The following is a 12,280-nucleotide window of genomic DNA, read 5'->3' on the forward strand; positions in this document are numbered from 1 at the left end:
GGATCGGGGAGTGCTGGGGGGAGAGGTCCTCAAAATTTTGGAATTTTGGGACATCTCCCCCCCCCAAAAATTCCCGGTTGGGTTAAGGTCCCAGTTCCATAATTTTTTTTTTGGGGGGGGAGGGGGTAACTGGGGAGTGCTGGGGGGAGAGGTCCCAAAAATTTTGGAATTTTGGGACATCTCCACCCCCAAAAATTCCCGGTTGGGTTAAGGTCCCAGTCCCGTAAATTTTGAGGGGGGGGGGAATTGTACACCGCGTACATGGCCACCGAGACCCCCCCCCCGACCCCAAAAAACAGCCTGGGGAGAGAGGGGGGGGATTGAGGAGAGCTGGAGGGGAGAGGTCCACAAAATTTTGGAATTTTGGGACATCTCCACCCCCAAAAATTCCCGGTTGGGTTAAGGTCCCGGTCCCGTACATTTTTGGGGGGGAGAGGGCCCCAAAATTTTGGAATTTTGGGACATCTCCCCCCCAAAAAATTCCCGGTTATGTCAAGGTCCCGGTACCGTAAATTTTAGGGAGGGGGGGGGAATTGGGGAGTGCTGGGGGGAGAGGTCCCCAAAATTTCGGGACATCTCCCCCCCAAAAAATTCCAGGTTGGGTTAAGGTCCCGGTCCTGTAAATTTTGGGGAGGGGGAATCGGGGAGCTCTGGGGGAAAAGGTCCCCAAAATTTTGGAATTTTGGGACATCTCCCCCCCAAAAAAATTCCCAGTTGGGTCAAGGTCCCGCCCCCGTAAATTTTGGGGTCCTGTGGATCTGCAGAGCCCCCCCCCGCCATGTGTGACCCCCCCCTCAATTTTTGGGGTCCCGCAGCTCATTAACCCTCCCTTTGTGTCCCCCTCCCCCTAAATTTTGGGGTCCCACGGCTCCTTAACTGCCCCCCCCAGAAATTTTGGGGTTTCATGGCTCCTCACAGCCCCTCCCCAAAATATATCCCCCCCCCCCGACAGATTTTGGGGTCCCACAGCTCCTCACAGCCCCCCCCCCCAATGCGTGTTTCCCCCCCCCAAATTTTGGGACTCTTCAGAGCCCCCCCCCCGTGCCCGTCCCCCATAAATTTGCCCCCCCCCATCTCCTTATTCCCCCCCTTGTGCCCCCCTCCCCCTAAATTCAGGGGTCCCACAGCTCCTTAACTGCCCCCCCCCCAAATTTGGGGTTCCCACGGCTCCTCACAGAGCCCCCCCCCAAACATCCCCCCCCCAGACAAATTTTGGGCTCCTCAGACCCCCCCCCATGTCCCCTCCCCCTCAATTTTGGGGTCCCAAAGCTCCTTAACCCCTCCCCCATCACACATCTGCCCCCCCCAAGAAAAAATTTTGGAGCTCCTCAGAGCCCCCCCCCAAATTTTGGGCCCCCCCCCGGCTCCCCCCCACAAATTTTGGGGTCCCACAGCTCTGCAGAGCCCCCCCCCTAAATTTTCGGGTCCTACATCCCCTTAACCCCCCCCCCACCCACATCTCCCCCCCCAAAACAATTTGGGAGCTCCTCAGCCCTCCCCCAGCCCCCCCCCAAAATTTTGGGGCCCCCAGAGCCCCCCCCACGCCCCCCCTCCCCAAATTTGGGGCCCCCCAGCTCCTTAACCCCCTCCCAGTGCCCCCCTCCCCCCAAATTTAGAGCCCCCACGGCTCCCTGACCCCCCCCACTGCCCCCTCCCCACATTTTGGGGACCCCCGGCCCCTCCCCAGCCCCCCCCCCAAATTTTGGGCCCCCCCCAGCGCCCCCCCCCCGCTCACCGCCGCGCTCCCACGCGCGGGCCGGAAGTCGACCAGCGAGAGGCCGGAAGTGGGCGGGGCGGCCGGGCCGGGAGGGAGGGGGTGGAGCGGCCGCTCTAGCCGATACCATAGAGACGTCGGTCCTCCGGCGGAGCCTATAGGGGCTGCGCCTATGGGGCCTGGAGCTATGGGGGCTGCACCTATGGGGGCTGCATCATCTATAGGGTCATTTATCCTATATGATCTGTGCCTATAGGGGCTGCATCTATAGGGTCTGCATCCTATAGGGCCCTGGATTATATAGGGTCTGCATCTATAGGGACCTGCATCTATAGGGTCATGCATCCTATAGGGTCTGTGCCTATAGGGTCTGCACCTATAGGGTCTAGATCTATAGGGTCTGCATCATCTATGGGGTCTGCACCTCTAGGGACCTGCATCTATAGGGTCTGAATCCTATAGGGGCTGCATCCTATGGGGTCTGCACCTATGGGGTCTGCATCATCTATGGGGGCTGCATCTATAGGGTCTGCACCTATAGGGTTTGCATCGTCTATGGGGTCTGCACCTATAGGGTTTGCATCATCTATGGGGTCTGCACCCCTAGGGACATAGGGACCTATAGGGTCATGCATCCTATAGGGCCCTGGATTATAGGGTCTGCATCTATAGGGTCTGCATCATCTATGGGGTCTGCATCTATAGGGACCTGCATCTATAGGGTCTGTGCCTATAGGGTCTGCACCTATAGGGCACTGGATTATAGGGTCTGCACCCCTAGGGACCTGCATCTATAGGGTCATGCATCCTATAGGGGCTGTATCCTATAGGGTCATGCATCCTTTAGGGTCTGCATCATCTATAGGGGCTGCATTCTATAGGGTCTGCACCTATAGGGTTTGCATAATCTATGGGGTCTGCATCTATAGGGACCTGCATCATCTATGGGGTCATGCATCCTATAGAGGCTGCATCTATAGGGTTTGCATCGTCTATGGGGTCTGCACCTATAGGGTCTGCATCATCTATGGGGTCTGCACCCCCAGGGACCTGCATCTATAGGGTCATGCATCCTATGGGGCCCTGGATTGTAGGAGCTGCACCTACAGGGGCTGCATCTATAGGGTCTGCATCATCTGTGGGGTCTGCATCTATAGGGACCTGCATCTATAGGGTCATACATCCTATAGGGCCCTGGATTATAGGGGCTGTACATATAGGGTCTGCATCTATAGGGTCATTTATCCTATAGGGGCTGCATCTATAGGGGCTGCACCTATGGGGTCTGCATCCCATAGGGACCTGCATCTATAGGGTCATGCGTCCTATAGGGTCTGTGCCTATAGAGGCTGCATCTATAGGGTCTGCATCTATAGGGTCTGCATCCCTGGATCTACCGGGTCTGCACCCATGGGGTCCTGCATCCTATAGGGGGCTGCACCTATGGGGGCTGCATCATCTGTGGGGTCTGCACCTATAGGGGTTGCATCTATGGGGTCTGTAGCTTATAGGGGGCTGCACCTATGGGGTCTGAATCCTATAGGGTCTGCACCTCTAGGGACCTGCATCTATAGGGTCTGCATCCCATAGGGGTCTGCATCCTTTGGGGGGCCTGCAGCCTATGGGGTCCACACCCCACAGAGACCTCGCGCCCCACAGAGACCCCGCACCCTATAGGACCGCTACCCCTATAGGGCTGCGCTCTATGGGGCCCTGCACCCCACAGCTCCCCTACGGCCCATATGGGCCCCACCACCCCCCAGGAGCACCCTATGGGGCACCCTATGGGCACCCTATGGGGTCCCTGTGCCCCATAGCGGGGCAGCCCCCGGGCACAATGCCCCCACCCCAAGCACGGCTGCGCCCCATAGCGCCCCACATCCAGGGAGCTGTGCCCTATAGAGCTGCTGTGCCCCATAGCACCCCTGTGCCCCATAGCACTCCTCTGCCCCATAGATCTCTTGTGCCCCACAGGGTTCCTCTACCCCATAGAGCTCCTCGGCCCCATAGCACCCTGTGCCCCATAGCGCTCCTGTGCCCCATAGAGCTCCTCTGCCCCACAGGGCTCCTCTGCCCTATAGCACTCCTCTGCCCCATAGATCTCTTGTGCCCCACAGGGTTCCTCTACCCCATAGAGCTCCTTGGCTCCATGGAGCTACTCCACCCCATAGCACCCTTGTGCCCCACAGCACCCTGTGCCCCATAGCACCCCTGTACCCTATAGTGCTCTGTGCCCCATAGCGCTTCTCTGCCCCATAGGGCTCCTCTGCCCCATAGATCTCTTGTGCCCAACAGGGTTCCTCTACCCCACAGAGCTCCTTGGCCCCATAGAGCACCCCTGTGCCCCATAGCACCCCATGCCCCATAGCGCTCCTGTGCCCCATAGAGCTCCTCTGCCCCACAGGGCTCCTCTGCCCCATAGCACTCCTCTGTCCCATAGATCTCTCGTGCCCCATAGTGTTCCTGTGCCCCATAGCGCCCCTGTACCCTATAGCACCCCTGTGCCCCATAGAGCTCCTCTGCCCCATAGATCTGTTGTGCCCCAAAGGGTTCCTCTACCCCACAGAGCTCCTTGGCCCCATGGAGCACCCCTGTGCCCCATAGCACCCCGTGCCCCATAGGACTCTTGTGCCCCATAGTGTTCCTGTGCCCCATAGCACTCCTCTGCCCCATGGAGCTCCTCCACCCCATAGCACCCTGTGCCCTATAGCACCCCTGTGCCCCATAGAGCTCCCCTGCCCCACAGGGCTCCTCTGCCCCATAGCACCCCATGCCCCATAGCACCCCTGTGCCCCATAGAGCTCCCCTGCCCCACAGGGCTCCTCTGCCCCATAGCACCCCATGCCCCATAGCACTCCTCTGCCCCATAGATCTCTTGTGCCCCACAGGGTTCCTCTACCCCACAGAGCTCCGTGGCCCCATAGAGCACCCCTGTGCCCCATAGCACCCCATGCCCCATAGCACCCCATGCCCCACAGGGCTCTTGTGCCCCACAGCGCTCCCCCACCCCACAGACCCCCCCGCCCCCCAGCGCTGCCCCACAACCTCCCCCCACCCCCCAGCCCCACGGAGGTGCCACCCCATCCCTCTGCAGCTTTATTTGGGGCGCCCTTCACCCACCCTGGGTGGGGGGAGCACACAATGGGGGGGGGGGTTCACATCCAGATATCCTCATGCCCACGCGTCCGTGGGGCCGTGTCCGTGGGTCCGTCTGTGGGGCCGTGTCCGTGGGGCCGTGTCCGTGGGGGCCGTCTGTGGGGCCGTGTCCGTGGGTCTGTCCGTGGGGCGCTCAGAGCTCGATGCTCTCCTCGTAGAGCGCCAGCAGCAGCAGCAGCCCCCAGCCCCCCAGGAGCCCCACGTTGTGCAGGGCGAACAGCAGCCACGGCCGCGGGTCCCGCACGCGCAGCATCGCCGGCAGCTGGGGGGGGGGACACAGGGGGGGGGGCGTGTTTCATGTGTGGCACACGTGTGGGACATGTGGGGCACACGCATGGTGTGTGGCACGCGGTGTGTGGTGCATACACGGCACATGGAACGCACATGGTGTGTGGCGCACGGCATGTGGCACATGCATGGTGCATGGCACACGTATGGTGCATGGCACATGGTGCGTGGCACATACATGGCACATGGTGCATGGCACACGCTCAGAACATGCATGGCACATGGGACGTGGCACAGGGTGCATGGCGCACACATGGCACATGGAACGCACACGGTGCATGGCGCACGGTGTGCGGCACACGCATGGCACATGGCACACACATGGTGCATGGCACGTGGTGCGTGGCACATACATGGCACACGGCACATGCATGGCACATGGTGCATGGCACATGCTCAGAACATGCATGGCACATGGGATGTGGCACACGGTGCGTGGCGCACACTCGGCACATGGAACGCACACGGTGTGTGGCACGTGGCATGTGGCACACGCATGGCACGTGGCACACGCATGGCGCATGGCACGTGGTGCGTGGCACATACATGGCACACGGTGCATGGCACATGCTCAGAACACGCATGGCACATGGGACGTGGCACACGGTGCGTGGCGCACACACGGCACATGGAATGTACACGATGCGTGGCACACAGCATGCGGCACACGCATGGCACGTGGCACACGCATGGTGCATGGAACTCAGCACGCGGCACATGTATCGCACACGGTGCATGGCACACACATGACACGCGGCACATGCATGGCACACAGTGCATGGCACACGCACAGAGCACGCTCAGCACATGGGACATGGCACACGGTGCATGGCACACAACATGCACTAGGTGCATGGTACGTGCATGGCACATGGCACACGCATGATGCATGGAACACAGCACGCAGCACATGCATGGCACGTGGCACATGGTGCATGGCACATACGTGGCACATGGCACATGGCACACGCACAGAACACGCACAGCACATGGCACATGGCACACGGTGCATGGCACATGCATGGAACACGCATGGCACATGGGACACGGCACATGGTGCATGGCACGCAGCACATGACACACACTAGGTGCATGGCACACACATGGCACACGCATGGTGCATGGAACACAGCACGCGGCACATGCATGGCACGTGGCACATGGTGCATGGCACACGCATGGTGCATGGCACACATATGGTGCATGGCACACACACGATGCGTGTCACATGGCACGTGACACATGCACAGCATCTGGCACATGGTGCATGGCACACACATGACACATGGCACACACATGGTGCATGGACACACAGCACGCAGCACACATGACACACGCACAGTACGTGGCACATGGCGCACAGCACACACATGGTACATGGCACACACATGACACACGGCACACGCATGGTGCATGGGCACACGGCACGCAGCACACACATGACACACACACAGTATGTGTCACATGGCGCACGGCACACACGTGGTGCATGGCACACAGTGCACGGCACATGTATGGAACACGCCCAGCACATGACACACATGCGTGATACACACATGACACACGCGTGACACACACACGACACATGTGTGACACACATGACACACGCGTGACACACACGACACACGTGTGACACACATGACACACGCGTGACACACGTGTGACACACACATGACACACACGACACACACATGACACACACACGTGATGCACATGACACACATGACACGCGTGACACACACGTGACACACATGACACACATGACACACACATGGCACACGTGTGACACACACATGGCACACGTGTGACACACACATGACACACGCGTGACACACACGACACACATGTGTGACACACATGACACACGTGTGACACACACATGACACACACGTGTGACACACGACACACGCGTGACACACACATGACACACACATGACACACACGACACGCATGACACGACACACACATGACACACACATGACACACACATGACACACACATGACACCCGCACACCCCTCACCATGTCGCAGAGGGCGACGTAGAGGAAGAAGCCGGTGGCGACGGTGAAGATCCAGGCCTGGAAGGCGGCGCCGGTGGCGATGGCGAGGCCGAGGTAGAGCCCCAGGAATGCGGGCAGCGCGCTCACAGCGTTCAGCGCCAGCGCCCGGCGCACGCTCAGCCCCGCGTGCAGCAGAGCCGCGAAGTCGCCTGCGGGGAGGGGGCGGCGGAACCCGGATCAGGGACCCCTCGGGGACCCGCGGTGACCCACGGCGACCCACATCACCCCACAACAGTGCCCCACATCGCCCCACATTGACCCACACTGACCCACACTGACCCACAGTGTCCCAAATCAGTGCCCCACATTGACCCACATTGCCCCACATAACCCCACATCAGTGCCCCATATCACCCCACATTGACCCACATTGATCCACACAGTGCCCCACATTGACTCACATTGACCCATATTGCCCCACATCATCCCACATTGACCCACATCACCCCACATCAGCACCCCATGACGACCCACATTGACCCACATAACCCCACATTGACCCACAGTGCCCCACACCACCCCACATTGACCCATATCACCCCACATCAGTGCCCCACATTGCCCCACATTGCCCCACAGTGCCCCACATTGCCCCACATCGCCCCACAGTGCCCCACATTGACCTGCATCAGCACCCCACATTGCCCCACATCACCCTTCATTGACCCACATTGACCCACATCACCCCACATCAGTGCCCCACATCGCCCCACGTCACCCCACATTACCCCACACTGCCCCACGTCACCACCCCACGTCACCCCCCACCCCTCACCCACCCCACACCAGCCCCCACCCCCCACTCCCCCACCCCCCAGCCCCCACACCCCAACACCCCCATTCCCCATTGCACCCCATGCCCCCTGCACCCCACCCCAAGTGCCCCCACCCAAATACCCCCCCAAATGCCCCCCAAATGTCCCCACCCCAAACAGCCCCACCCCAAGTCCCCCCACCCCAAACGCCCCCCCAAGTGTCCCCCACCCCAAGTGCCCCCACCCCAGGTATCGTCACCTTAAATGCCCCCCACCCCAAATATTCCCCCCAAATACCCCCACCCCAAAACACCCCCACCCCAAGTGCCCCCACCCCAAACACCCCCCCATGTGCCCCCCACCCCAAACTACCCCACCCCAAACACCTCCCCCCCAAACACCCCCACCCCAAACACCCCCACCCCAAGTTCCCCCACCCCAAGTACCCCCACCCCAAACCCCCCCACCCCAAACACCCCACCCCAAATGCCCCCACCCCAAGTACCCACACCCCCATGCCCCATCGCACCCCAAACACCCCCACCCCAAGCACCCCCACCCCAGGTATCCTCACCTTAAATGCCCCCCACCCCAAATATTCCCCCCAAATGCCCCCACCTCGAATACCCCCACCCCAAGTTCCCCCACCCCAAAACACCCCCACCCCAAGTACCCCCACCCCAAATATCCTCCCCAAACACCCCACCCCAAACGCCCCCACCCCAAGTGCCCCCACCCCAAATACCCTCCCCCAACACCCCCACCCCAAGTGCCCCCCACCTCAAACACCCCACCCCAAATGCCCCCACCCCAAATACCCCCACCCCAAGTTCCCCCACCCCAAACCCCCCCACCCCAAACAACCCCACCCCAAATATCCCCTCCAAATGCCCCCACCCCAAGTTCCCCCACCCCAAATATTCCCCCCACATGCCCCCACCCTAAATACCCCCCAAGTGCCCTCACCCCAAGTACTCCCACCCCAAACGCCCCCACCCAAAACACCCCCACCCCAAGTGCCCCCCACCCCAAACAGCCGCCCATGTGCCCCCCACCCCAGGTACCCTCACGTTAAATGCCCCCCGCCCCAAATATTCCCCCCAAATACCCCCACCCCAAACCCCCCCACCCCAAGTGCCCCCACCCCAAATATCCCCCCCCACATGCCCCCACCCTAAATACCCCCCAAGTGCCCCCACCCCAAGTACCCCCACCGTAAATGTCCCCACCGTAAATGCCCCCCACCCCAAATATCCCCCCAAACACCCCCACCCCAAACACCCCCACCTGAAGTGCCCCCACCCCAAGTACCCCCACCCCACCCCAAACACCTCCCCCAAGTGCCCCCACCCCAAACACCTTCATCCTAAATGCCCCCACCCCAAGTTCCCCCACCCCAAATATTCCCCCCAAATGCCCCCACCCCAAACACCCCCCCCATGTCCCCACCCCCATGTCCCCCCCCCACACCCCCCCCCACGCCCCGTACCCAGCTCGTGTGGCAGCTCGTGGCACAGGACGGCGATGGCGGTTCCCAGCCCGGTTCTCCAGGAGGTGCCGAAGGCGGCCCCCAGCGCCAGCCCGTCCGCCAGGTTGTGCAGCGCGTCCCCCAGCGTCACCATGCACGGCAGCGCCCGCAGCTCTGCACGGCACCCGGGGGGGGACTCAGCACCCAAGGGTGCCCCCACTCCACCCTGAACCCCCAGCACCCATGGGTGGCCCCACAGAACCCATGGGTAGCCCCTACCCACCCTGACCCCCCAGCACCCATGGGTGGTCCCCCAGCACCCAAGGGTGCCCCCTTCAACCCTGACCCCTCCCAGCACCCATGGGTGCCCCCACTCCACCCTGAGTCTCCAGCACCCATGGGTAGCACCCATCCCACCCTGACCCCCCAATACCTATGAATGGCCCCCCAGCACCCATGGGTGCTCCCCTCCAACCCTGACCCCCCTCTGCACCCAAGGGTGCCCCCACTCCACCCTCAACCCCCAGCACCCATGGGTGGCCCCCCAGCACCCATGGGTGGGCCCTCAGCACCCAAAGGTGCCCCCACTCTGCCCTGAGCCTCCAGCACCCATAGGTGGCCCCCTAGCACCCAAGGGTGCCCCCACAGAACCCACAGGTAGCCCCCATCCATCCTGACCCCCCAGCACCCATAGGTGGCCCCCCAGCACCCAAGGGTGCCCCCACTCCATCCTGAACCCTCTGCACCCAAGGGTGCTCCCCTCCAACCCTGACCCCCCTCTGCACCCAAGGGTGCTGCCCTCCAACCCTGAGCCTCCAGCACCCATGGGTGGGCCCCCAGCACCCAAGGGTGCCCCCACTCCGTCCTGAACCCCCAGCACCCAGGGGTGGGCCCTCAGCACCCAAGGGTGCCCCCACTCCACCCTGAACCTCCAGCACCCATGGGTGGCCCCCCAGCACCCAAGGGTAACCACAGCCCATCCTGAACCCCTCAGCACCCATGGGTGCCCCCACTCCACCCTAACCCCTCCAGCACCCATGGGTGACCCCTCAGCACCCTAACTCCTCCCCAGCACCCAGGGGTGGCCCCCCAGAACCCACGGGTAGCACCCATCCCACCCTGACCCACCAGCACCCATGGGTGCCCCCACTCCACCCTGAGCCTCCAGCACCCAGGGGTGGCCCCACAGCACCCATGGGTGACCCCACCCCTCCCTAACCCCCCAGCACCCATAGGTGGCCCTCCATCACCCACGGGTAGCCCCCACCCCCCCAGACCCCCCCCAGCACCCATGGGTGTCCCCCCCAGCACCCAAGGGTGCCCCCCATCCCTCCCTGAACCTCCAGCACCCATGGGTGGCCCCTCAGCATCCATGGATGCCCCCACCCATCCTGCCCCCACCCAGCACCTATGGGTGTCCCCCCATCACCCACAGGTACCCCCCCACCCCCCAGACCCCCCCAAACCCCTTCCAGACCCCCTCCAGCACCCAAGGGTGCCCCTCACCCACCCTGACCCCCCCCAACCCCTGGGTGCCATCACCCACCCTGACCCCAGCAAGCACCCATGGGTGCCCCCACTCCCCCAGACCCCCCCAAACCCCTTCCAGACCCCCCCATCACCCAAGGGTGCCCCCCCAGCACCCATGGGTGCCCCCCCCCGCTCCCTGCCCCCCCCCCAGCCCCTGGGTGCCATCACCCACCCTGACCCCAGCAAGCACCCATGGGTGCCCCCACCCCCCAGACCCCCCCAAACCCTTTTCAGACCCCCCCCAGCACCCAAGGGTGTCCCCCCAGCACCCATGGGTGCCCCCCACCCCACCCTGACCCCCCCCCAACCCCTGGGTGCCATCACCCACCCTGACCCCAGCAAGCACCCATGGGTGCCCCCACCCCCCAGACCCCCCCCCAAACCCCTTCCAGACCCCCTCCAGCACCCAAGGGTGCCCCCCACCCCTCCCTGACCCCCCCCAACCCCTGGGTTCCCCCACCCACCCTGCCCCTCCCCATCACCCACAGGTAACCCCCACACCCCAGACCCCCCCCAAACCCCTCCCTAACCCCCCCCAGCACCCATGGGTGCCCCCCACCCCACCCTGACCCCCCCCCCAACCCCTGGGTGCCATCACCCACCCTGACCCCAGCAAGCACCCATGGGTGCCCCCACCCCACCCTGACCCCACTGAGCACCCATGGGTGTCCCCCATCACCCATGGGTAGCCCCCACCCCACCCTGATCCCCTCAGCACCCAAGGGTGCCCCCACCCCACCTTGATGCCCCCAGCACCCATGGGTCCTCCCTTCCAACCCTGCCCCTCCCCATCACCCACAGGTACCCCCCACCCCCCAGACCCCCCCAAACCCCTTTTAGACCCCCCCCAGCACCCATGGGTGCCCCCCACCCCTCCCTGCCCCCCCCCCAGCCCCTGGGTAGGGCCGGCCCCAGTGCAGGCGCCCACCGGCCCAGTGGCCTAATGGACAAGGCATCAGCCTCCGGAGCTGGGGATTGTGGGTTCGAGTCCCACCTGGGTCGGCTGCTTTTGGTGCCGGGGGGGGCACAATTTGGGGAGGGGGGGGGGGGGCTTGAAATAATGTGGGGGGGCTTGAAATCATGGGGGGGGTCCCCAGGGGTTAAGGGGGGGGGGAGGTGTTTGGGGGGGGTCTGGGAGGGGGGGTCTGGGAGGGGGGGGGTTTTGGGGGGGGGGGCACTGTGGGGTGATGGGGGGGGGGCCCTGAAGTGGGGAGGGGTCTCTAAAGTGGGGGGGGTCTCTGATAGTGGGGGGGGGGGGTCCTCTGATAGTGGGGGGGGTCCCTAAAGTGGGGGGGGTCTCTGATAGTGG

At 63.0% G+C, this 12,280-nt stretch overlaps 2 protein-coding genes, 1 long non-coding RNA gene and 1 other non-coding gene across 5 annotated transcripts in view; 2 read left to right on the forward strand and 2 right to left on the reverse strand.

Moving 5' to 3' along the window:
- CPSF1 (cleavage and polyadenylation specific factor 1) overlaps positions 1 to 1,792 on the reverse strand; it is a 44,797-nt gene extending 43,005 nt beyond the window's left edge. The window contains exon 1 of the mRNA XM_068668563.1: positions 1,736 to 1,792. The gene's annotated coding sequence lies outside the window, so the exon portion shown is untranslated. The remainder of the gene's footprint in view (positions 1 to 1,735) is intronic.
- LOC137849089 (uncharacterized) lies at positions 15 to 911 on the forward strand. Of its 2 annotated transcripts, none has more exons than XR_011091662.1 (3): positions 15 to 87; positions 405 to 597; positions 715 to 911. It is a non-coding gene; the product is annotated as an uncharacterized lncRNA (long non-coding RNA). The 2 variants fall into 2 exon arrangements; XR_011091661.1 differs by having other exon boundaries at positions 405 to 555; positions 663 to 775.
- A 3,005-nt stretch (positions 1,793 to 4,797) lies between the features above and the next one.
- On the reverse strand, positions 4,798 to 9,647 carry SLC39A4 (solute carrier family 39 member 4). The gene is made up of 3 exons (XM_068668562.1): positions 9,463 to 9,647; positions 7,180 to 7,367; positions 4,798 to 5,132 (listed from the first exon to the last, which is right to left on the reverse strand). The coding sequence occupies exons 1-3, from the start codon at positions 9,593 to 9,595 to the stop codon at positions 5,004 to 5,006; spliced, it is 450 nt and encodes a 149-aa protein (XP_068524663.1). The 5' UTR covers positions 9,596 to 9,647; the 3' UTR covers positions 4,798 to 5,003.
- Positions 9,648 to 11,900: 2,253 nt separating this feature from the next.
- TRNAR-CCG (transfer RNA arginine (anticodon CCG)) lies at positions 11,901 to 11,973 on the forward strand. Its single transcript has one exon. It is a non-coding gene; the product is annotated as a tRNA-Arg (tRNA).
- The last annotated feature ends 307 nt before the right edge of the window (positions 11,974 to 12,280 follow it).

Source organism: Anas acuta, unplaced genomic scaffold, assembly GCF_963932015.1.
Source record: "Anas acuta unplaced genomic scaffold, bAnaAcu1.1 SCAFFOLD_201, whole genome shotgun sequence".
NCBI classification, from domain to species: Eukaryota; Metazoa; Chordata; class Aves; order Anseriformes; family Anatidae; genus Anas; species Anas acuta.